We start from the raw sequence: 25,534 nt of genomic DNA on the forward strand, positions 1-25,534 counted from the left end.
GGCGCCTGTCAGGAGGCGGCGGTTGGGGGGCGCCCCGCGCCGCGGCGGCGGGGGCTGGGGGGGGGGGCGGACGGACGGACGGACGGCCGCGGGGGAGCGGGGCGGGACGGGGCGGCGCGGGGCGCCACCCCGGAGGGGAGCGGGGAAGGCGCGGCCGCCCCCTCCGGCTCCGGGCAGCGCGGGGCCGCGCGGCCGCCCCCGAGATGTTTAACCGGGCCGTGAGCCGGCTCAGCAGGAAGCGCCCGCCGTCAGGTAAGGGGAGGTGGGGGCGGCTCACACACCCCCCCCCCCCCCCCCGCGACCCCCGGCCCCGGCGGCAGCTGCTCCCGCCTGAGGAAGTGCCGCCGGCAGAGGGAAGGGCTGCGCTTCTCTCCCCACCGAGCGCCGGGGAAGGAAAGCGCGGCCGAGCCCCCTCCCGGCGGCGGGGGGGGGGGAGGGGGGGGGGGGGGAGCCTGGCCGGGAGCGGGTCTCCCGCCCTTTCGGCGGCCCGGCGCCGCGCTGGGGCTTTCGCGCCGCCGGGCTGTCCGCCGGCCGGGGCGCAGCGGCTGAGGGGAGCCGGCTGAGCCCGCGCCCGGCAGCGCTTGTTGCGGAGTTCCGTTACCTGGGCCGCGCCGGCTCCTCCGCCCGGCTCTCTGGTACCCGCGTCCAGCTGGGCTAAGCGGGCTGAAGCTCATCTGCAGGGCGGTTCACCTCGCTGTGGAGCCGTCCCGTGATTTTTCACCTCGCGTCCGGCGTGGCGTGGCTCTGCCCGGGCTTGTGCCAGCGGCGGGGGCCGCCCGGGGGCTCTGGGGGTGACCGGCCGGGCAGAGAGGCTGAGTTACCGGCGTGATGAGATGCATTAACTAACCATGCTTGGGAAGGAAGCGCGGTTCTTCCCGCTCCGGCAGCTGCACGGAAGAGGGAACTGGTTTCTGCTCGGGCTTACGCCTCATCAGCCAAATTTTAATTGCGAACTGCTGCCTGTTGCTGTTATTGGTAGCGAGGCAATAGCCCAGAATATCAGAGCGTGATTGTTCAAGCTCTAAACTGACTTCGAAGAGTTTGCCTTTGGAGGGGGCGTCTTAAACCGGAATGGAAGTTATCAAGGCGTAATAATTGTAGGGCTTTGCGGTTCCCTCTGCAGACAGGCGTTGTAACGTGTTTGTGCTGTTATGGGGCATTTCACGGCACGGTATCTCTGATGCTGTAAGTCTGTTGATTCGAAGGGGCTAATATGTATCATTGCTAAAACAATTGGGGTAAAAGTTACAAACTCAGATCCTAGAAAATAATACTGTATTTTATAATGTGCAGTAAGAAGTTACAATCTTTCTAAGAAAAGCCAAATGCGGTGTTTGTCTAGAGTTTTGTTTTTTTTTTAAAGGATACATGTCTGGTGAACACTTCCAGAGATGCTACAAAAGCGGAACGTCCCTTTAGTTTCCTTCCTTATAGTTAAAAGTGGAATCCAGTAGCCATCTGTTGCTAGAGACAGTCAAAAGAGGATGTTGAGGCTCATGCTTTGAACAACCAAAGCGTGCGAAGGACAGCCCTTCCGTAGTGAAAAGGTCTAAAATTCAGCTGCTACTAGGAAAAAATTGTTGTGTGAGGACTCATCCAGTGGCGCCTGGATACATGGAAAGTAAGGGAATTTTCCCTTTTCAGCTGCGTACTTATGAAGTTTCCCACTGTTTCATAACCTTGGATTTATTAATTCCAGACTGGTGATTATTGCTGGATAGGCATTCTGGTGACCGTAGGAAAAGACAAGGTATTGAGAGTACTTTTAAAGTGGTAATAAAGGTTTGTGGCTTGCAGCTTTATGATCCAGGTGAAAGAGGGGAAAATGCAGGTGATGTGATCAGAAGTTCTTCAAGAAGAAACTGAGAAGGGTTTTCTTAACATTGTATATTAACGTTTAAATACAGAATAAGGAATATGCTATTTACATGGTGCTTTTGTCATATCTGCTGTTGGTGTGCCGGTTGTCTTCTGTTAAGGAGTTTGCAAAAGGTGTGTGCGGGCAAGAGGCAGTTAGAATGGGCATTTAGGTAAGGGATGCATTCAACGGGGTTCTGTGAAGGGTGTGAGTCTGTGCTGTTTGATACGGTGCCACACAGGCCACTGTATCAACAGTTTGAGAATGACAGCAGCTTGGGAAACCGTTGTGGTGCGTAGCCCTTCTGGAAGGCGGACGGGTTAGCATGTCTTAACTCAATTAGCTGTGTCTGAACCTCTAAAAGTTTGATGAGTTTCCACCTTTTTTTTGTGCTTGTCGAAAGCAAGGGCCAGAACGGTGAGTTTTGACCTGCGGAGTTGTATATTTTGACGTTGCTGACGCTTTCTGTGGTTTCAGTCCAGGTTCCTGTTTGGAGAATGCAAATATTTGCCATTTTTGATACCACACTTCAACTGATAATTACAGTGTTGTTAGTGCTGCACTTGCAGTTACATCTATCGCTTACAAAGAGCCTTTATCTGCAGTCTAATGCAGCAGTACTATTGTGTGATGGGGGAAGGCAGCTTCTGTAAGATTCTTCTTTAAAATAATACTCTAGCTAATGTAACTGCCTATTTGTTGGCTTAGGATAGGGCTCTTCTCTAAAGTAACGGTGCTGTTAAAATAAGCACTGAATCACGTACTGCGTTTGTAGAAGCAGCTGGCCACTGCACATCATGCAAGCAGTTGTGTTATGGCCGTGCACTCAGTGGAAAGTTTGCTTCAGCAGAGACTCTACAACTGTGTTCCGCTGTGCATGCTTTGTTGGCTTTCTCTGCCTCTTGGTTTCTAACCCGTATAAAAGATAGCAAGCGCTCTCCTATGACAGTAAGAAATGTAGTTAGCGTAGTTATCATCTGTTGTACATTCTGTGCGTTACTTTTACAGAAATATTGGAAGAACTGCCATTTTGTAACACCCTTTTTGATGCACAAAATTACCTCCCAGTTTTCAGTAACAGCAAATGTCTGCCTTCCTCATTTAAATGATCATACTAATGTATACGTTTTGGTTGTTAAGCACTGGTATCAAGCTTGTTATTTCCAAGTGTATGTTACGTAACTTTGTCACTAGATGATTTTAACAGGAGAAAGTTATCTTTATAAATAGCAAACAGAGATAAATAGGTTTCAGGAGAGTCATTCAAGTAATTACATTTATTGCAGTGTTGCCTTCTAAAATAAATTGTTTCAGACTTTCATTAAATTGTACTTCAGTGGAAGTATCGTTTTTAAGGTAATTTAGTAACGTGTTATGGGACGTGGATTTGGGGGTTAGCTTCTTGAGTCATCTGTGGGGAAATCCTCTTTCCTATCTTTTAAGCTCTTAAAAAAAATTCTAGAAATCACACATCAAATCTGCTAAATGAAACCAGCATGTGGAGTGGGAAATTATGATCCTAAATGGGGGGTGTCACTTTTGTATTAGAAAAAATGTTTGTGATGGTGTATTTAATGAGGTATAATAAAGCTACCCAGCAGTTTTAATATCCTCATAAAATTTCAGGGTGTTTCCTACTGTCATGTATCACGTGCAACCTATTTACATTTGCACTGAAGGGGAATGTTAATGTTTTATGGCCGTTGCAAAGGAACACTGAACGTGGGGATTAATGGTACTCAGCCTGGAGGGAGAGAGCTTGATCAGTGCCATGCCCAGCACACAGACCTGGGCCCTCCAGAGGTGTTGGCACGTTCCCTGGCATGGCTTTGGCCCCTGCCAGCTGTGTTGCCCCCAGCAGAGCTGGCAGGGTGGCACCAGCCGGGCGATGTCCGCAGCAGCCTGTTTGGATGCGGTTCCTGTGTTTTTGGGGGACTGCTCAGGACAGGAGCTGTGCTGCACTACCTGATGGCAGGATCCACGAGTGTTCTCTGGCCTCTTATGTTTATTACGTGTACAAGCGGTCTGAGGGTCTGCCTCCATCACGACGCTACGGCTGGTGTCCCCTGCCTTGGTGTGGACTGATGCTGGGAGCTGTAGCCCGGGCTGAGCTGGGATTGCGGCTGCTAGTGGCACCCGCGCCAGCTCAGCAGAGCTGCCCAGCACCTGCGACATCCCGTAGCCTCTGCTCTGGGGAATGCCCAGCTTGAATCAATGAGGCAAGGGGTAAATGAAAGGGTTGCATTGTACGAGCAATGGACAGGCAAACCTCATCTCAGTACCACAGTACTTCTTGGTTTGTGGGGAGCTGGTTAAGTGAGGAAACAAACCGAGTAACAGAGTCCTGTACAACAAGGCTCATCAGAATGGACATCAGGAAGAAGTTGTGTAGGTCCTCCCTTCAAAACCAAGTTTTTCTCTACTAAGGCTGTAGGAGGAGAAGGTAGGGAGAAAGGGAGCAGGGTCATAGGAGAGCGTGGGGTTTGGAGGGTCACAAGGAGGAGCTGGGGGAATGTAAACGGTGGATGGAGTTGGACTGTGCTGGGTAGGCTGGAAGTGAGAGGAAGCTGGGGAGAATGGTGATCAGGGAGGACAGAGAATGGCTAGCAGTAATATGAGATACCAGTGACAGCAGCTGAGGGGAAGCAGATCGATGTATCCTGGGTGCATGGAAGCACTTGTTCCGGCCTTTGTCTGCTCACCAGAAATTTTTTTTTTAGGTTCTCATGGCGCTGGGTCTGCCCTGTATTGCATTGGCTCATTGAAATACGTGCTTTTCAAAGTAATCATTAATGTCCACTTAAAATTTGGCTGGAAAAGAAACACTAGAAATAAAATCTCACTCCCATATGTTCTGTGCTAAACCATATATTAGATAAGGGAATGGCCTTGTTCTTCAGGCTATTAGCAGCTGTACACACGGAGCTGCTATTCTGCTTGCAGATGAGAGTGATCATAACAAGAGATTCCAGCTCCTCAGAGGTAATTGTGTTCTGCTCCGATGTGCTTGGCTATTCCCACTTAAATCTCACAGATTTTACTGAGATTAGATGCACAGATACTTTGAGTCAGGTTCCTAAAATAAATTTTGCAAGCAATAATCAAGAACCACATCCTTTTGCATGAGGGGAGGGAAAACTGAGGCACAGTTGACTCGTTGTACTCTGTGTCACATACGAAGTCTGCAGTAGTGGTTTGGAGATAATCCTCGGGTTCTGACTCTTGACCTTTAACTAGTAGACTTTATGTTTCTTACACAGAGCAGCAGGTATATTTGCTGCTTTGGAGACCAATCTGTCACAGTTCTTACCCAAATTAGTTATGATCTTGGATCCTGAAAGATTTTGTGCAGGCATAGGGTCATGCATTCGTTGTGTAAGAAATTTCAGGTTGGTGCTGTAACTGCATCATAGAGGGAGAAGAGGAGGTGTTCATTCATTTGAAACAGTGGTCCATCTCACTGTTAGAAAAATAAATAGGCTCTACAGATCACCACCAACCAAAACTCAGTAGGCTTTGCTGTCGTGCCAATATTTTGTAAGGCTTTATCCTTAGCATTTATCATTCTAGTTACCAGCTGAAAAGGGCATCTGATAGCATAGGTCTGCATAGATAGTTTTTTGAGATACTTGCTGAGGTTTAGTTTCATGGTGGAGGAAGAGTTTTTTAACAGAGCTTCAGCAGAAGTTACTAAGATCCATATTTCCAATAAGTTGGTAGGGAGAAATGAAGGGGTTATAAAAATAAATAGAATCTGTATTGATTACAGTAAGAGTTTTGTGCACCTTTCCAGTGTGTAGTGACCTGAAGTGGAGCTCTTAGCCTGACTTCTCATGGCCTGCACTCCTGCTGTCTTCTCTGGGCATTTTGGCTGTGAGAGGAAAGGAGGCCAAGCGCTTTATGTCTGTTTTAGAGTTTTTCAGATCAGCTGTAACATTCCTGGAGTCTTCCCAAGTAATGGGTAGCCAGCAAACAATTTTTTTGGCATCACCCGCCTTGGATGTAACGTACTTGTCCCTGGGACAGAAAAATTAAAAAATGTATACCATCTCTCCCACCTGTGAGAAGGCTGGCTGGCAGATAAGATGTGGGCACAGTCCGGTACACCTTACAAAAGCAGAATTTCAGTGGACTTGAAAACAAACAGGCAAACAGAAAAAACACCCAAATACCACTTGCCCAATAGCAGGTTGACTCAGCTGAAATGAGGCTCTTCTGCCAGCTGTCTTTCCTCCCGTTAGACTGGGTTAACATATTGGACTTGTTCTCCTGCTAAACAAAACATTATTTTTCTTTCTCTCTTTGCCTTTTCCCAACCTCCGGTGATGATTCTTTTCTTAAAAATAAATTTCATGCGTGTGACGGACCAGGATTTGCTTTATAGGAGCCAATGTCGTTGACAGTGCCAGAACAAAAGGCAAATGGCCCTTTTACTACACAGGCTGCGGTCATTGTGTTCCACATGCAAAAGGTGCTTGAACTCCTATAAAACAGTGACAGTGCCTACTTACGTGCTCATGAATTATATAACTGCAAGGCATTTTTGCCTCCTTACAGGCAAAGCAGAATTCAAATATGTGTGTGTGTTTATTTTCAGGTTTATGGTGTTTCCTTTAAAGAGAGCAGCTGTAATCCAAGGCTGCAGAGGGCAATGGGGAAGAAATGCATGTGACATTCATTGCTTCTAACGAAGATGGCATTTTTTTCATTTTTTTCCAGAGATAAATGACAGCGAGGGTCACCCAAGCAGCAGCCACCAAACCTTGAAAGGAACCTCAAAATGGGCTACATCACTGGAGAACCTCCTCGAAGACCCAGAAGGAGTGAAACGATTTAGGGTTGCTATATTAACTCTGGATATTTATATAAACTGAAATTAGGATTTAAAGCTGAATGAGTCTCAACATAGGTGGTGCAGCTGTGCCAGTGCTGTAAGCACATAGGCATGCATTCTTCTAGATTCCTACCCTGAGCAGAGGTGGCAGAGTTGGAGCTGTGGCATTTGCTGAGCTTCTGAGGTAGTGCCTTTTGCCCACTGCCACTGCAGCTTGCTCTCGTAAGGCACATGGAAGACACTTGGTTGGATCTTTCTAATAGAATCTGTCAGCTGTTGCAAGAATTAACAAGTTACTGTTGGATAAACTACAGTCCTTGAGCCACTGATCTCTCTCGCCAAGCATTATTTATCACTGAGGACTGATCCTGCACTCCTTATTCTCATACGTTGTCCTTACTTAAGCAATGAGTTACCACAAACAGCTCCTGAGCTTGATAACTCTGCGTGGCTCTTATTCTGTGTTGCAGCAGCTGTATTGAAAAGAATTCCCTTTAAGTTTACTACAAAGTGTGGGCTTGTGCAGCTCAAAATACAGGCTTGAGGCTTAATTAGGTGAGGGTGGCGAGTTGGTTTTTCAAGGCCTTCTTTCCATATTAGCTGCAGGACTAGGAACTACCTACCTGAGCATGGTTTTGCCATACCAAGCCCTGGTAAAATGCACTGGGATAAAATGGTTTCCTGCCAGACTGGTTTGAAAAGTGAGGTAAACTAGAATTACAAAACACTGTGATTTAGAATTCTTAAAAAAAAAAAAAAGTAATCTTGGTGCTATTTAATTCTTGGAATTACTTAATCTCTATTTGCTAACACTTGAAAGAGAAAACTGATGATCTCAGAGCTATAAATACTTCAGTCATTCTGTTTTATAAAGAAATTTAATGTACATTTTTTCCCCATTTTAAAACATGCCTCACTTTTGGAGGAATGTGCTTTGTCTAAACACTGCCTAGAGAATGACAATACATCTTCTGCTTTAGTTTACTGAAATGAATTTATTGCCACTGATGATCATGTTTAGAAACACTTTTATTTGTAGAGATTTTACTCATTAAAAAATCAGAAAGATACTAAATGAGAATCTCAAGTGATCTGTAACTCTCATTAAAGTAGTTCATTATACTCACCTGCAAATGGATTAATATATTTTTGGATTTCCCTTTGATTAATGACTGTAAAATTGCTCTAGTTATTTAAGGGAAGCTCTTCTTGTTAGTTACTGATATGCTCTGAGATTAAATGTAGCTCATCATTCTCCTGGAATGTGCTTTCAAAGTGCTGAATATATGATTGTTCATTTGTGTCTTGGTAGTGTGCAGATGCACTAATGCAGTGGTTCTGTTACACTGTGTTATGTAAACTCGTACTGTGGTAAAGCTAGCCGTAGGCGGCTTCTAGTTTTAATAGCTATAGTAGGAAGAGAGAAAAACAATTGAGAAATTGGATCCTAACGTTTGTTTGTTTGTTTGTTTTTCTTTTCCCTAGGAATTTTTAAAGAAAGAATTCAGTGAAGAAAACGTTTTGTTCTGGCTAGCATGTGAAGAATTTAAGAAAACACAGGGAAAAAAACAGGTATGTTTCCTAAACAAATTTTACTTGTCAACAAAGTTTCCGTAGCAGAGCTGGAGCTGTAACGTTTCTGTTGCATAACATGCTTCATGTGAGTGCAAATAAATATATTTGAAGGAATTGCACTGAAATCACGGTGGTGGAATTGTTTGGAAACAAAGCTGGTTCTATTTCAAATCAAAACAAAATGCTGAAATTGTCAAGTTTCCCATGTTTTGAAAACTCTGAATTTTTTGTTGTTGCTTGGGAATAGCAAAAGGTTTAATTCAGTGATGTTGCATCATCTTGCTTGAAAATATAAAGACATTTCATTCAGGATTTTTTTTAAAGCATAGCAGCTATTACATGAAAATATACACCATTATAATATTTTAGTGGAACATAAAAATAACAAACAGCGCAAACAAAATGTGTTACAATACCAAAACAAAAAGTTTTCCCTTATCAAATTACAAGTTACAAACCAAAAGAAACTGAGGGTCCATTTAGACTTTTTTGTTTAAATATTTATTCAAATTGGTATATACTTGCAGAGCATTTTCATTTTCACAAAAGCTATATTTTTGTAGTAGAAAATATTCTATTGGAAATTGTGCAACCAGCTACCTCCAGTAAGTTTTTTCCACTGCTTGGATCTTGGTCTACATTTAGATCCACCAGGAACACAGGACCCACTTTCACATTTAGGCTTTGAAGCCTACGGAGTCAGGCCTAAAGTATGTACCGTGTTTTGTTTGCTTGCTTCTGAAAAAGTTTTTTGTGGGTGTTGGTTTTTTGGTTTTTTTTGAGAAATTCCAAATTTATTTGATCTTTGAGACGAGGATTCTGTGAGCATGAAATGAAGTAGTTTCAAAACTCCAGCTGAGCATCACTGTCCTTGAGAGTCAGACTCCTAAATCCCACAAGCCCTTTTTTTGTAATCCCACCTTTACGCTTTTCACATGTGTGCAGCTCTTGTTGCCAAAGGGAGCATTTTAGAAGGCAGCAGGTGCAAACGTACAGCCCCTTTTGCACTCTTCTGGCCAAAGTAAGCAGAGTACCATGAGGAGGTGAGGCTGGGAAAATGCCACTTAAACCTGCTTCAAATGGGACCATATGTGCTTTCAGTAATGTCAGGGAATAGGAATCAGGTGGGGGAACTGGGCTACTAGGGGCGTTATAAAGTGGAGACGTAAGAGAGCTGTGTCTGGACTGCAGGATTCCTCTCTTAAGGTCAGTCAAAAATAGTCAGCTGAAACTGTTTTCCAGCAGATTTTCAACAAAAAAAAAAACCCTGGTTTTTCAGCAAAACATATTTTTGAGAGGGGAGTCTACTTTCTGTAAATATTCTCTATTTTGCACTGAAAAAGCATTCCCCTCCAAACAATTTGCTTGTTTCAGTTGTGAATATTTTTTGGTATTGATAAATCCATCAAAAATACAAAAATAATAATTTTTGCAAGAACAGGAAAATGTTCAATTTGACTGCACACTTTGTAATCTTTAGCACTATTTCAGCTTTGTGTGTTTAGCTGCTTCCCTCCCTCATTAAGGTCCACGCATGCAGATAGTCTTCAGAAAAGAACAACTAATCAGGCTATTTTTTTGTAAGATGCAAGACCTAAAAAGAAATAAAGTAAATGAGATGGGATAAAAGAGGGAACTGTGCTAGGTGCCACTACGATGGCAGCGGTATCGGTATCCGGAGTGAGGCCGGGAGTTCTCCTCTCCCCTTGCCTGTAAGGGAATGTTTCAACTGCAGCCTGTCTGGGTTGCACTGGAAGCCACCTCCTGTCTGGGCGAGCACGGTACCGTCAGTCCCGCTGACCTGGCTCTGCTTCGGCACAAGCTGCAGATCTCATTATTGTCAGTTAGTGACAAAGCATTTCCTCTCTTTTGTCCCCAGATGTCCATACAGCATCTTGGCTGGTATGTTCGATATGCTGGGCTGGGGATCTAGGTATTCTTGATCTCTCTCCCCACTCCATTAAAATAATTTGCTTTCTGAGCTGGTGAAGCAGAAGCCAGCATCACAGTCCGCAGCCAAATGGAAAGAACCCTTTGCTTTGTACAGGGCAGACGTTTTTTCTTTGTATGTTGTACAGTGTCCTTGCCAAGAGGTATGTAGCCTTTTCTTGATACCCCTTGGACAGGTATCAAACTGCATTTTAAAATGGAAATGAAAGTGGAAAATACTTCTGTAAGGTCTCACATTTTGCAATGGGATAATAATCGTATTTTCCCTTGCTAAATAATGTCTTTTTAGCTATCTTAGGATTGCGCATGCTAGTACAGGAAATGGTAAACTAATGTATAGAGATAGTAACTTAGTGAATTCTTGAATGAATTGCCAAATGAATGAACAGAGGCTTAACTAGGTTCCATTTAGCTTAATTATTCAGTACCAATCATTACACAGTATGGTCAATCTGGAGTCTAGTACTGCCAAAGCTATTACAGCCGGCTAGAATAAATATGCTTTAGAATGACACAGACTTACAGTAAATTTTTATAGCTACTGCTTATGGATGGCTTTGTTTAGATAATTTACAAAGCTAGAAAAAGCACTAAAAATAGAAATCTTTCCAGTGTTTATGATAGCATGAAGCATGAGTTTGTCTTCTGAAAGTGACTCTTGCAGAAATCACTTTGTATCTATCTAATGTGAGCAAAGTATTCTAAAACCAACTTTTTACTTATTTTATAACCTGCTTCTCATTAAAACTGGTTTACCACAGAAACTAGCTCGTAGACACTTAGACTTTTGGTCAGATGAAGCTGATTTCAATTTAACCCAGATCAAATGGGATATTTTTTTCCCTATTTTAAAAGCATAAGATTGACATTTCATTACTTGACATGAGAGTGTTAGTGTGGGGTTTTTCTTGGTCAGTTTAAACCTGCACGAAGGTCACCACCTGGCCAGTGGATTAAGTATCCATTGTGCCTAGTGTTATTGTCATCCCTTCAGTGTCAGCCTGGAGCAGTGTTTGGTTTTGTATAGGCTGGTATACCATTAGGGTGGTTAGCTGAGTAAATGTGCTGTCCTTCCCTCATCTCCTTTCTGGTCTTCACAGGTAGATGCAGGCTCACCCTGCTCCCGCTTTCTGTTGGTTGCAAACTGTCTAACTGTGTTAGTGCCGTTCTAAGAAAACATCCTGGGCCTTTCCTCAAAGCTTATTAAATTTAGTTCAGTCATTACTCAAACCACAGTCACATGGGCTCTGCCTAGAAGCTGACTTATATCAAGCCGACACAGGCCTATCTTGCACGATGCTATGCAGATACATCTTCCCTGTCCCCTTCCTCTTGAATGTGAACCACTATGCAGCCAGGATTGCTAGATCACGGGACCGGAGGGGAGCGCTGGCAAGAAGCAGCCAGGCTCTTGACTGTTGTGTTGACTCTAGACTAGTGGTGGGAGCGCTTAGTCAGCAGAAAGCAGAAATGGAGTTCAGACCAGAGTGCTCCATGCGTTTGTGTTTGTTTTCCTGTTCGGGTGAACTAATACAAAATGCATGCACGTTTCAGGGAGCAGGGGAGATCTGCAGCATCTGCAGAGCTAAACGGCAAGCAGACTACGTTACTGACCTAGGCAGGTTTTAGATGGACTGGGTTCAGCCTATCTTCTTGCAGCATGGAAGCACAAACTCCTCCCCTCAGCTCAAGACACATCTCTGTAGTTTTAAAAAAAGGATATTCTTTCTTTATCATTCCTTTAAAATGGACGTTAAAATAGAAATGTAATTTTTCGTGAAGATTGAGGAAGGAATTAGGTCGAGTCCACTTGTAGCGGTGAGCTCTGCTGCCACGCATATGGTCCTCATCTTAGGACACATATTTAGTTACTGAAATGGGAGTGGTGGGGATAAGTGAATAAAATTTAACTTTAAATATTTTATTGGAGTTAGTCATATGCTGTTGCGTTTGTGACTTAATGAAATAAACAACATGTCCATTGTGCTACTTCCCAAGATTTAAATGCTTCTTCTCTTGCAGCGGAGCTTTAAAAATAAATTACAGATTGTAATAAAGGCTTCAAACAACAGGGAATCTTTTCGGCTATTGCTAAAACCCCCCAAATACCCATGTCAAGAAGTTTTGTAGAGAACAATTTCAGAACAAAGTATACCTATTCAAGAGGAGTTCTGCCACTTCCAGTGTGTAATGTGGCAATGGTTAAGCAGGACTGGGTAATGCTGCACAGCTGCTAACTGCTGGAGCCTGTTCTGATGAGCATCTGGGACTTCCATTCACCTCATTCGGGAACCACACATGCTTGAGAGCTGAATTTGACCTTAGGAAAGGAAGTGGGAAAGAATATTGTATCCACTTGAAATAGTGAGGGGGATTTCTGTAGACAGAACTTTGTACTCCAAATGGGAATTTGGCACGGATGCTGGGGCGAGCACACAGATGTGAGTGAAAAGTGCCAGAAATCCTTTAATAACCACCTGTGAACAAGATCCCAGTTTAAGTGTTGTTTAAATTCCAGAGTAGAGTCCCCTGAGCTGAGGCATTAGTTTCAGGCTGACGCAGAACGAAGAATGCCACCCACTGAATGGGGAACATTGCTGTCTCCTCCGCCTGAACCTGGCTCTGCCTGAATGTCATTTGGGGGATGTATAAACATACTGGCAGCTTTAACTGTACTTTCTTTTTAAAAAAAAAAAAAAAATTGTAGTTAAACTGATGCTCTACTACTGAAGCATAGACATAGCATAACAGTTGTTCCATGTGCAGCAGAACCTGTAACGTTGAGCTGTGCATTTCCATATTTCCCCGTTACTATAAAGTCAGGTCCCCTGCATCTCTCCAACGACCCCCTCTCCCTACCACAGCACTTTCACTTCCTTTGTCATTCTTCCCCACAAAATCCAGAGATCCTCCCCATTTCACCAACCTCCCACACAATCCTCTTGTTCCCCCCATGTTCTTTAAACTTCCTCACAGTACTTCTAGTTTCATGTCTCCCCTCAAGCCTTGCTCTGCTCTTTCTCCACAGCGCCCAGCTTGCTCCTGGGTTCCTTGGGCAAGCAGCACCTTGTGTTGTGGCTAACGTGGAGTTATGTGTGCATTGATTAGCCAGCCGCTAAGTACATGCTGGCAGTTCAAGTAGAGTAGATACCTTTTGAACGTATCCTGCAGCTTTTCCCTCAGTGCACGTGCTGCTTTTTCTCTCCCTTTCCTTTCTCTTGCCACTCTTTTCCATTGAGTCAGTAGGAGGGTAATTATTTCTCAGTCCTTTGCCCCTCTCTTAAATATGGTTGAAATTTGACAGCAGGTTCAAAAGTTATTTAGGTAGGACTGGCAGTCAGTACAATCACTTATGTTTGCTCATGCGATAATAGCTAAAGGTACCTTTACTGTGTCTGCATTAAGGTATTAACTTTACCAGTTAAAGCAGTCACACCTCTGATTGATTGGATTAATTGCTCATTTAGAACAGACATGGCTGACCCAGTCCTCCCTGATCTGTGAAACTGGAAAGATCGGAAATTGTTAAAAACACTTCATTGTGACCTAATGCACCTGGCACATGATGTTCTACCCATCAGATGAATAATCTGTTTTAAAAAGCAATACTCCTGGAAAATGTGTGTCCCCATCAGCAGTGAGGGAGTTAACTCTTTAGGCCTTGTGAATTGTCAAACACATGTAGCTTTTCTTCTAATTATCCCCAAATGTTGATTCTCAGCTGTAAAACATGAAAGAAATTCTGTGACTTCTTCATGGGCAAGGGTTTAAATGCTTCCTTCATCAAGCCCGCTTCCCATCAAAGACACAGCCCTTTAGTTGGTGCTGGTCTGGGGATGTGGTTGCTCATTAGATGTACAGCGGGGAACACTGACGAATACCCGTGGCTCAGGATTGAACAGTGCCTGCTGCTGCATGGGCTGTGTTTTCAGTGTGCAGAATTCAGGCTGCAGCAGGGAGGCTTGCCTCCTGCCTGGCTTGGCTCTATTCTACCCCACTGGCTTTCTCTTATCCAGCCCTCTGGTCAAGGGGGAGCTTGCATTGAATTTCAGAGGGTTGTGACCGCTCATTTACTGCTTTGAAGCTTAAAGATGCTAGGTTGGGTCAAAGTGTTATCACTGTTACTGATTTATCAAGAGAACAACACTGAAACAGGATTGCTGAAATCAGGGCAAACACTAACAAACAGCTTTATGCAAGTCACACCTACCCTTATTCATCAGCTTCCAGAGGCTCTTGACAGTCTTATCTTTACCATTAGCCAAGTTGTTGGGTTTTTTAATCATCTAGTCAGTGTTGCACGTGAGCTGCCCTGAGGTAAAAACGTAGTTATGACAAAGCATGTAGTGTGACAAGGTTATCTAGCAGTAGTGTGGATTATACACTAACTTTGCTTAGTTTTGTCTTGCAGCAAGAGTAAGCTTCCACAGTGTTTTTTCCTCTGGGTTCCTTGCACATACTGATTATCTGTTAGTAAAAATAGTCTTCTAAATAGTGAAGACAAGGCCTAGTTGATGATGCTGAGCAGTTTTACACTGGATACTTGGATTCAAACATCATAACCTGCTGTTTAACCTAAGTGCTGAATACTGGTAGCTTCCACTAATGTCAGTGCAGGAGTGGCCTGCAGAGATGTTTTTCCTCCAGTACAAATGAATATATACAAATAAGCTAATCTATGTATATTTGTTTTGTTACTTGTTTTCTTTTTTAATTCAGACTATGTTTTGGTTTTAGGATGTAAACCTCAAGAAGTAAGTGACCTAGAGCAGTCTCCAGCAAAACATTAACAAATACAAAGGATATTCCCACAGCAAATAATTCTTTAAATAAATATGTCCTTTTGCAGATGCAAGAAAAAGCTAAAGAAATTTACATGACTTTCCTGTCCAGTAAAGCTTCCTCCCAGGTCAATGTTGAAGGGCAGTCCCGTTTGAATGAGACCATTTTGGAGACACCTCACCCTCTCATGTTTCAGAAGCTCCAGGACCAGGTAAAGTTATTTTCTTCAAGAACAGTTTCTTTAGTTTTTGTCTGCTTTTAACGGACTCTGCTTTCTAAGCACAAGCTAGTGTAGGAAAGTTGGGAATCTGCCTACTGCTACCTATGGCATGGATTGAATAGGTAGGCATGGAGCTGGGTTGCTTCCATATTGGGGATATTAATGCAGCCGCTCTGAGGGTGAATGCACCGTACCCCAGGTCCTTGGCCAATCTAACTAGGGCCAATTAGTTAAGAGACTCAGTGCATCCATGCTAATTCCAGTTCAGGACTTTCCTGGAAAATTGGATGAAGTTTTCTCCTGGGTTTCTCTGCCAGTAGCTTGAGAATCACCTAGCTGAGTAAGTTTGTGCCTGCGTTTTCCTGTGTATTCACTTGCGCTGAGTCATTGCTGATGTTTGTTTCCATAGTTGCCACTGGTTTCCTTGAGAGCTCAAGATTCTTCACTTTGCTTTGTTTTGGTATTTATATTGATATGAATATAATGTGATTTCCTGAAAAGCCTCCTCTTCTGTAACACACAAAACCTAAAAGAGGAGTCGGTATCTGCTTTGCCTTTTCCTATAGAACTTGGGAGGTCTGGTAGAAATTGGGTGACATTTTGCAGGCGTGTCTTTTGGTGGTAAATTTTCTTGATATTTAGCTTATTTTAAAGCATAAGTTATGAAGTGACTCATTCTTATCTGCAGCTTTCCAGCACTTGCAGTCTGTACTATTTTTAATTTCTGTACATCCTCAGGACTACCTGTATTTTCCGTTTGGCTCTTTTCTTTTGTGGAGAAACAGCACGCTGATTTAAATAGTGTTTTCAATGCATGTCACATCAGGTATTGAATACATTAGTTGGGCACTGGCTGGGTCAGTTGAAGTGGTCTGAGGAGCAAAGGCTCTGCTGTCTTTCAAGCAGGTTCCAAGTCATTAGCAGTGGAAATGTCTGAAACTCAATTTCCATGTAAAGAAGCGAAGTTTTTCATGGAAGAACTTCTGACTTGGAGGAAGGGAAAGAAAATGTTCTTGTAAATCTAAGCACTGCAGTTCAGGGTGAGTGATTATGAGAGTGAAGCTGGAGAGACTACTGGAGTTAAAATCTTTTGCAGTTTGACAAATGAGCATGCACACGAACAGCCAGAGATTAGTAATACCTGAACTGGAAACATGCTAGACCAGTGGTAGAGGAATCCCACTAGTGTGGGAAGAAAGTCTGTGAACTGTTAAAACCACATGCAGAGCATTTACGGGTTGTTGCAGGTTTCCACTGCTTGAAGCTTCTGTTTATTGCTGTTAGATAATAGTTCAGGAAGAGTTATGGTCTTCTCTAGTTTTCAATCCTTATAAAGTTATGAAGAGTGGTATAATTTGTTCTCTAAAGAACAGTATTAACTACTGCTGGCACTGTATGTCTGAAGTATAAAAAGACAGAGCTTGAAAGCCACAGTCTGGTCTACAACGTTACTGGTAACTAGCACTCCAGTTCTCCAGAGACCTACTGATTTAAATGGGGCTACTTGTGGGGTGTGGTATTGTGCTCGTGGGATGGCCTTGAACAAATAGCTTGGAGGCAGTTCTTCACGCTGGATGAAGTGGTGTTAGAGTGGTTCGTAGAAATCTGTAGGTTTCAAAATGCTTATGGGGTAGATGTTCCTGCTCCACGGAGGCGATGAGAGGAGGGGAGGGAAAAAGAGAATTCTGCTTTTGCACATGATTATAAAATCTGTCTGTTCTGTGCATTTGGCTGACCAGACTCCAGAAGATTTTGATCTTACAGTGCTCTTTCTCTCTGGGAGATGCTTTAAATGATAACAGGAACAAGAAGGGGCTAAGTTCTTAGCACTGACTTATGACGTTTTAACAGGCCATGTCTTCCTTACAATTTTTTTTCCCTTGAGCTAGTTGGATAAATTTAATTATATTGTAGTTAGCCAATGCCAGGAGTTGTAATTTGACTTTGATTAACTGCATTGATTTGGGTCTACATCGAGAGGGTGTTTTGGGATTTTTAGTCTTCCAATATGTAGTGCATAAAGCAAGATTTCCACTGTTTTAAACATGAACTTAAATATTTAAATATGTAAACAAACAGTGGTTAGTAAAATGCTTCGTGTAATTTATTTACAAGGGGGATATTTCAGCAAACACAGACAAGAACAGTCAAGTTTTGTGCGTTTGCCTTCATCTGTCCAGGTTCCTTGAGGATGTGAAAAGAAAAAGCAGTTTGTGGTTATTATTTTTTTTCCTACTAACAAACAGTTGTATTACCTGGTTGTACTATCAGTTCGAAATGAGGCCCGTAAAGGTAAAGCTGCAGTTATCCACACATGGGTTATCCACTCATGCAGGTCAGAATCCAGAAATTCGTCTTGGAAATTTAGTTACTCTGAGTACCATAAAATGTAATCAGTCATGAAGCATGACTCAGAGAGGCTCCGCCAGTGAAATAATAGGCAGAGGTTGAAGTAGGCTTTGGTTTTGCCTCAATTATAGTTTTGAGGTTTACATTTTTCCTTCCCCTCTGTTTCAAGACCAAGCAAAATATAGTCCTGACCTTGACACCTGAACAGATTCCAGGCTCCTCTCCCAAGCCCTTTTGTTTTCAGAAAACTCCAAATGAGTTCTAGCTTTTTTGTCCGAAATGGGTATAAATAGAAGAGAAAGCAGTTATGTTGAGGGATGAGCCTAAACTCAAGCCCTGGGAGAGAAAAGCTATACTCAGCGCTGACTTTGCGCTCCCATGCTGGCTGTATACTGGCTATGAGAAGGGCAGGTCTTGGGCTAGTGAAAAGCCTAATGGCACAAATTTAATCCATCACCGATTTTAAACCACATTTTAACTGGCAAATTACATCTGTACCAGATCAGCTCTTTGTGGCAGGTACCTGCAACATTTCTGGTCTGGCCTGAGACCAGTCTTGGCATTCGGTTGTGTAGTAGTCTAAAAAGGATGAGAAGATTAGCATAAGTTTAAGAAACATTGGTTAAACCAGTTGTTTCCGTCTAGATTCAGTTTGCAGTTTCAGTATTTGTGTAAATTATTTAGAGACTTTTCTTAATTATCCAGTGCTCTGCATGTATAATGAGCTATTCTGTGATGTTCAAGAGTAACTGCAGTCAGAAAGGTGCCTAAAAGGTATCTCTTTTTCTTCAGCTCTACTTCGTCCCTCTGAATATCTTCCAACTACCCTGCCAGAAGGACAGCCTCCCTAGGTTTTACTCCTGGTGGCTCTGCAGGCCTAAGGCTGCTGTGGGAGGGGGCCAGGTAATGTCCTGGCGTGTCCACACGTGCAGTTGTCTGATCATCAGCTGTAAAATCCTACCTACTGCCCATGGCATGTGACCTCCCACCTTCAGTATTAGGTTTTCAAAGCCGGCTATTGTGAAAACCATAGTCTGATTCTCAAACTAATAGGGACTTTATTGCAAAACAGTGACCGTGGAACCTACAATATCGTTTGCTACATGCAGCCCCTTTTGAGAGTTTGAAGTGTATTTTAATGTCATGCTTTTTAGTAATGCTTTAGTGCTAACAGAACAAAAATACGTTAGAATTCATATACTGTCCTTCTCATTTAAAATCTAGTTTTACTTAGGTCATTGTTTTTGTGTTTTTCCCCCTCTTACCAGATATTCAATCTCATGAAATATGACAGCTACAGCCGCTTCTTAAAGTCAGACATATTCCTAAACCATAAGAAGTGCGAGGAGCAAGAAGAGAATTCACCAGAGGCTCAGACTGCAGCTAAAAGAGCATCAAGAATTTACAACACATGATACAATGAATCTCTTCAGGAGAGGCAATGCAATAACTAAATTACACTCAGGAACAGTCTAGGTTTATAGCAGTTGCATTTAGGGCTTGAAAAGCTCAAAACCTTTTTAGGAGATACTTACCTTCTTAATTGCTTGAACGACTAATTGTTTTTGCATGATAGCTAATAACCAGGCACCCATGGAAAGACTGTTTCCTAGCTAAAAGGCTGAGGTATTCCTCCATAGCATGAATTGCATTTCATATTTCACAAGTTAAAATGCTTTCAATTTTTGTCTTTTCTTTTGTGAGGCATCATGATGATAAGAAATGGGAGACTGGGTGGTGTTTTTTTTATTTTTGCCTTGTAATTTTTATTTGTGACTGTCTTTTACATTCTGAATTGCTGGGAGAAGCTATTGAGGAGTACGTTTCACGTTACTTTGTGGGTGAGTCATAGCAAACTTAATCATGAAGGGACAACATCTTTCAGGGTTAAGCCAATAGAATCCAATCCCTTCCTATGGAACTTTGTTCTTTCAAGGTGATATCTGTTTTGCTTTGCTTTTATTGTTGAATCAAAACACTTCTCTAGTCATGATTTTAATTTCTGTATTTCTTAAATTTCCCCCGTTTTTTTGCAGTAGACAATCACCTTCTTCAGAGGATGGAATAACCTGTATTTCCTTGGGAACAAAAGCTCTAAGATAGAGAGACTCTGAAGAACTTCTAACAGCCATTAGGAAACCTGACAGTTAATATCCCGCTCTGGGCACACTGATTTCAGCAAAGCTTGACCGAGGCATGTCCTACATGTCAGCATAACATACGTGTCAGATGCCGGTATTGGGAAGCATCTGGTCTCTCGTAGGTCTCCCGAGCACTCTTGCTCTGTGCAGCAAGAATACTTTGGCAAAGGACCAACCAACAAAGTCTGGCTTTGTTTGACTAAATCTTTCTACTAAAATCACCCTGCCTAATTTTGTTTGCCCCAGAGAAGTATTTCAAGGTTTCGTAATTGCAACTTTCGATAGCTGCAATGGAACAGGGGTTAGCCGTTCTCACATCAAGCTTGAGAGGAAGGGGAATTTATTTCTGCCCAGAGCAATCAAAGATGAAATGGCAGGGTGGTAAAGGAAGATGCTCCCAACGAGCCTTCCATATTGTCCTGGGACTGTGTCAGAGCTGCAAAGCACATTTTGGCATACAATTTTGCATGTGTTCATATATTTTTTAATTAATTCACTGCAGTGTTACTGAATTGCAGTTGAAGTTGGGAAAGCATATTAGCTACGTGCTCTATTTACAAGCTTCGCAGTGTGTAGTCTAGCTGTTTCGCATTCTCTCATTTACTCTTTCATTTTTTGCACTGCTTTTCTTGAACTTTTGTTTATGTGCTGGCTAATCTAAATGCACAGTTAGCTTTTGATCGTTTTATAGTTCTTTTTTGTCAGAAAGGCCAGATATGTTTTATACATTACTGTCACTATATACGTTTTAAAACAAAGTCTAGATTGTAATTTTTGAGGATGCAAACTCACTTGGTAGACTTGATTATTTCTTTTAACTCTGAGCCACTCTTGCAGGTAATGTGTAAAGAAAATTGTTTCCATGGGCTCTTCCCTAGTTAGATGTAAGAGCGGGAACGGGAGTTCTGATTCTTCCCCCAGAGCTAAATGGCCTGTTCATTTTTAGAAAATCAAAGAAGAGGTCAGTGCCTCCGTATGCATCTTAAGATGTAATTCTTATGCACTGAGTTCATTTTCCTTTTATGCTCTCAAAAGGTTTAATGGTGAAGTCATAATCTTGCTTCAGGCACTTTCAGTGGTATTTGACCTCATGCTTAAGTTGTATTTCAATGTTTTGCTGAATAGGAACGAAGTAAACGTGCATGAATCCTTTTGTTGTGATGGGGCCTAGGAAACGGGACCATCCAGTTCTGGACTTGCCAACTATTTGTAATCTCAGGATTACCTCTTTTGAAAATTCACTGTAATAACGAACTCTTGACGCCTGCCACAGCAGAGGATGGAACTTCTGATACCATTGAAGTCCTTCAGAGTGGGCAGCTTAAGCACATTTAGGAGTTGGGATTTGTTTCTTCCCAGTAATTGCAGGAGAAGTCTTAGTGATACAGAAAAACGCAGGATGGGGACCTTCATGGGAAAAATGCAGAATGAGCTCTTACCACATTCATCACATGGATGCACAGTAGATTCATTTTTAATCATATTGATTTTAAAAATGCATGAATAAGGGAGAAGAGTCTTTGACTATCATGTTTTAAAATAATAATAATAAAAAATAAAACCAGCAGCTGTATGAACAATGGTAGGGCATTAAAGAGAGAAAATACTTGTTTGTAGCTGCTTATAAACAGCATTTTCCTTGGCAATATGCTCCCTATCAGGTACTGTCTTATTTGCTTGTTAAGAGCAAATGCCCCATAGGAGTAGACACAAAGGTGCTTTACGCTACTACCAACCAAAAGTTACTCAAATGGAAATGTATTTTTTAGCAGCATCTCAATGCCTATGATGTTTATTTCAACACCTATGATGTTTCTAAGATAATATACCTAATTCCACAAAATTCTTAGTCTTTGAATTGCTTTTTTGCCTCAGCAGTAAAAAGTTCATTGCCCCATTGGCTGTCTTATTTGTGGTGTCTGGTTTTGGCTTGTTTTTTAGAAGAAAACCAGCAACTAGTCTTGCAAGGTGCAGAAATCAAAGGTTTTTCCTATCCATTATCTGTATTTTCCAGTAAAAGAGCAATCAGAGGAAAACTATGCAAGCAGATGTCTGTAATTGCAGCATGTATATATGTGGAGAAGGTTATTTTGCTTCTGTTGATATTATCACTGATCAAACTTACTTTGTGAAATACATGATATTTTCTCGATGTGGCATAGAACAAACCGCACAGACAGAAAAAGAACTGAAGTAAATAAGTAAATCCTGCATTCCAGGAACAACTGTAAACATTGCATCGAACCTCAAGCTGTAAGTGGGTACTCAGAGTTGCTTTGTGTAGAGATTAAAGATAGGGTCGACTCCTTTTCATAGAACTTACACTGAAGGTATGAGCACAAAAACCAAGCAAGCGAAGTTTCATGCCTGACTGCATGCCTTAAACTCTACCCTATTGTGTGTTTCTCAGCTAAAAATTAAAATATTCTACAAATACACCAAATCCGTGTGCTGACAGTTGTTTTATGTTTTGAACAGTTTGGGCCAAGATCACTTCATATCCCATAGTTATCCCGTTTTCTGCTTTCAGTCCCTGTTGGCACAGTTGCTTACGTTCTGTCAGAGTATGTTTTTCTCTTGGAAGATAAGAAGATGGGGTGACACAGTGGGTTTCACTTCTGAGTGAGCCGCTGTCTGAACAAATTGCAGAAAGTCGCTTGAACAGCAGAAGATGCTGCTTGTACCTTCTTCATCTCCTCCCATTTCTTTGTTCCCGTTGCATTTCTTGCACCGCGCTTGCTTCAAGTTGCTGACACATTGACGTGGAGAAGGAGGGTTTGGAAAACAGTAGTGAGGGAGAGAAAAAGGTTTGAGTATTCAGGTTTGGATAACAGTTCGGAACGTGCTTATATTTTTACTGAGGATTCAGATTCATTTTAAGTGGGTAGCATTTGCAGCTGGGCTAAAAACTAGTTAGCTCTATGATGCAGAGAGGTCCCAAATCATTCTATGATTCTATGACTGTGGTTCAAAGCTGAAAAGGGATATATTCCCCCTTTTATACCTTGCTTGTTGATAACTTTTTTCGTCCTAAAACAGAGCAGCAAGTCTTACAAAGTCACCCAGCTTTGCCAAATATCTGTCCCTGACACACCAGAAAGATTGTTTACGTGATAGTGTTCCTTTCCCTGGCCCGGAGGCAGTCCCTCTTGTTTTCAGTCCAACACAGCTCATGTCCAAGGGCTTCAAGGGCTTTTTTGGCAGAGCCACAGTTAAAAGCAAGCTGCGGGGCATCCTTTTTCCAAAGGATCTGTGTAACTTTACTGTGTTGCCATACGAGCGCTCAGCAGCTGCTGCGTGACTTCCGATCACTCCAGTTTAGGAGCTTTACTATAATTAAGTGAAAGATGCTTTTCATCAGTGTTATTATATCTTGGCTGATCAGTGTGGCAAATCTGTTTCAGTCAGGAGTTAAAAAGCGCCCGATACTAAGGGGCTTGGGATGGGGGGGGAAGAAATAGGGAAAGGCGTTTTACAGAATGTGGTTGCTCTCCGGGTAAATGAAATGCTAGCCAAATTTAACAGCACCCTCTCCTGGTTCTTGGCAGAATAACATGTAGGGTTATTGATCTTAGAGTAAGGCTGCAAATACAGGAAGGTCACAGCTGTCTCCTCAAATGCGATGGACTTGGTGAACTTTCTGTAAGCCACAAATGCAGCTAAGTTAAAATACTATGCTAAAATACTAAAATGGCTCTGTTTTTCGTTAAAGGCTGTTGGTGTTGCTTTGATCAAAACTTGAGGGGATCACTGCGTATAAGAAAACTGATTAAAATTGCTTTGAAAACTGGCGTTATAGAGCAGATAATGCTCGCGACCTCCTGAGCATACTTCACACTACAAAACAACTTTAGAAAAGGGCCAGCGCTTGTCCCTTCCCCCCCTGCGGTGCCTGCCTTGGGCTGTGCTCGTTTGAATCGCTCAAAGACAGGACATTTCCTAAAGGAAACAGTGACCAGCATGCTGAGTATTGTAGCCCAGGCCCGGGGAACAGATGCTGTTACACGCTTGTTTCTACCGTACTGTTCTATTGCTTTAGCTTTTCCAGAGGTAGCGTACCTAAAAGTCAAAAACATTGCCAGTCTGCATTCCCGTTGTTAATATTTGGCCTGGTAAAGCTTGTTGCACTTTATGCACAAAGGTGCAAACCAGGAAAAAAAGTTGGCTGAGAAAAGCAGTACTGCATGGGCAGGGACAGGGAAGGGGGAGCCTTACCCACCGTTTCATGTCTCGGGCAAACACCGAAATTGCCATCAATGGGATGTCCTGACGCCGCGTGAGGGACGCACGAGGGCCGTTCGTTTCCTTTGCAATATAAATTTCCAGCAGCGTCTGGCTGTTTGTTTCCTTACTGGACCGTGGCTGCAGCAACCCCTCAGTGCGTGTTTTCCCGAAGGGATCCCAGGTTTGTCTGTGAGCTTTCTGCCTGGCCGGACCCCTTAGCCCAGGAGAAATCGTGGCGGTCAACAGGGCTTCAACAGAACAACGTGCCAGCATGCAGTTCAGCTGGCAGGAGCAGAGCTAAAGTTGTATCAGCGTTAACAAATGTGGTTTCCGTTTTCATCAGGCCTGTCTCAGCTGCCCGTGGGATATGACTGCTTTGATTAGATAGATTTCAAGTGTTTTTCCATGTCGTTAATAAGACGAGGTGGGAACTTGAAATATTTGAACAAGTTATGCTAACAATTGCGGCACTAATGCTCTCCCAGCGTTACAAAAAAATATACTAACTTGGAGGTAAGTTAAAACCTTTCAGGTTCTTTTTCAAGCTACAGTCCAGAGGAACAGCCTAACATAAATTTTTCTCAGTTCCTGTTCTGTATTTACTGACTTCATAATTTTTCCATGGTTTGAATGCTAGGTTTAGACATTCTTTCACATCCGCAGTACACGCAGCATAAAAATGCCCTTTTTGCATACCTGAAATGCTACAGAGATGGACCTGACAGCAAAAAGCGTAGAGGACAAGCCTGATGCCCCTCTTTTAGTCTGCAAAGAGATACCGAATGATAAGAAACCCCAAAAAGCTGAAGGACAAAAGACAACACTGCTACAGATCTCACTGAGACCGAGTACCTTGGTATGTGACCAAATCGCAGGGGCAGAGTTTTGGTGTTTGCTGCAGAAGCAAGTCACTCCCTAAATGAATGGGAAATCCATTTCTGTTGCTTTTCTTGCGCTGTTCTGTTAGCCACTGTTAAAAACCAGGATTCTCAACATCCCAACCAGGCTACTTGGCAAATCCACAAGCCTAGAGAAGACCTCTTGGATTAAAATTACAATCTACCATGTAATGAAGATAATCGGCCTCACAGAACACCTCTGACTGCTACTCACTCTGCATCTTTGACACCATTTCTCGTTAAGGAAGTATGAACTTACCAGATTTTTTTTAGAGCAAAGCTTTCATCCTGAAGCCAGAAGAGTACGGCTGTGTGTGTCATCCTTTCATCCCTTTTCCCCACCCACTTCCTTTTCTCCTACAGAGAAATAAGTGAACTCTTTGTGATCTCTGCTTTCGGAAGGTTTCATCTCCCAAGCTGCTTAATAGATTATCAGCGGCATCCCAGCTAACAGATGGCTGGAAGTGACAGCAGTGCTGCAAAGAATTAAGTAAATTATTTCCATCTCGGGATTGGTCTTGTTCACTATGTTATGTAGCTTTTAAGCATTTTCCATCCACTCGGATGAATATTTGTGTATCATTTACGGAACATGAACAAAATCTCTCTGAACCAAAATTTCCAACCTCAAGGCGACTTGTTATTTTTGGAGTCATCACTAGGCCTTGGGCAAAGACTTAAGGGAAATCTTATCCTCTGTAG

General features: G+C 42.7%; 1 protein-coding gene across 2 annotated transcripts; it reads left to right on the top strand.

The window, feature by feature from the left end:
* Nucleotides 1-203: 203 nt before the first annotated feature.
* Nucleotides 204-22,152, top strand: RGS10 (regulator of G protein signaling 10). Of its 2 annotated transcripts, XR_007766624.1 has the most exons (6): nt 204-252; nt 6,578-6,696; nt 8,178-8,264; nt 15,067-15,210; nt 18,837-19,194; nt 19,605-22,152. XR_007766624.1 is itself a non-coding variant. In XM_050898823.1 (5 exons), exons 1-5 carry the CDS (start codon nt 204-206, stop codon nt 18,981-18,983), a joined length of 546 nt encoding a protein of 181 aa, XP_050754780.1. In that variant the 3' UTR covers nt 18,984-22,152. The 2 variants fall into 2 exon arrangements, 1 of the variants encoding a protein (XP_050754780.1); XM_050898823.1 differs by having other exon boundaries at nt 18,837-22,152.
* Nucleotides 22,153-25,534: the final 3,382 nt, after the last annotated feature.

The sequence above is a fragment of the Gymnogyps californianus genome, chromosome 6 (assembly GCF_018139145.2).
Source record: "Gymnogyps californianus isolate 813 chromosome 6, ASM1813914v2, whole genome shotgun sequence".
Taxonomy (NCBI): domain Eukaryota; kingdom Metazoa; phylum Chordata; class Aves; order Accipitriformes; family Cathartidae; genus Gymnogyps; species Gymnogyps californianus.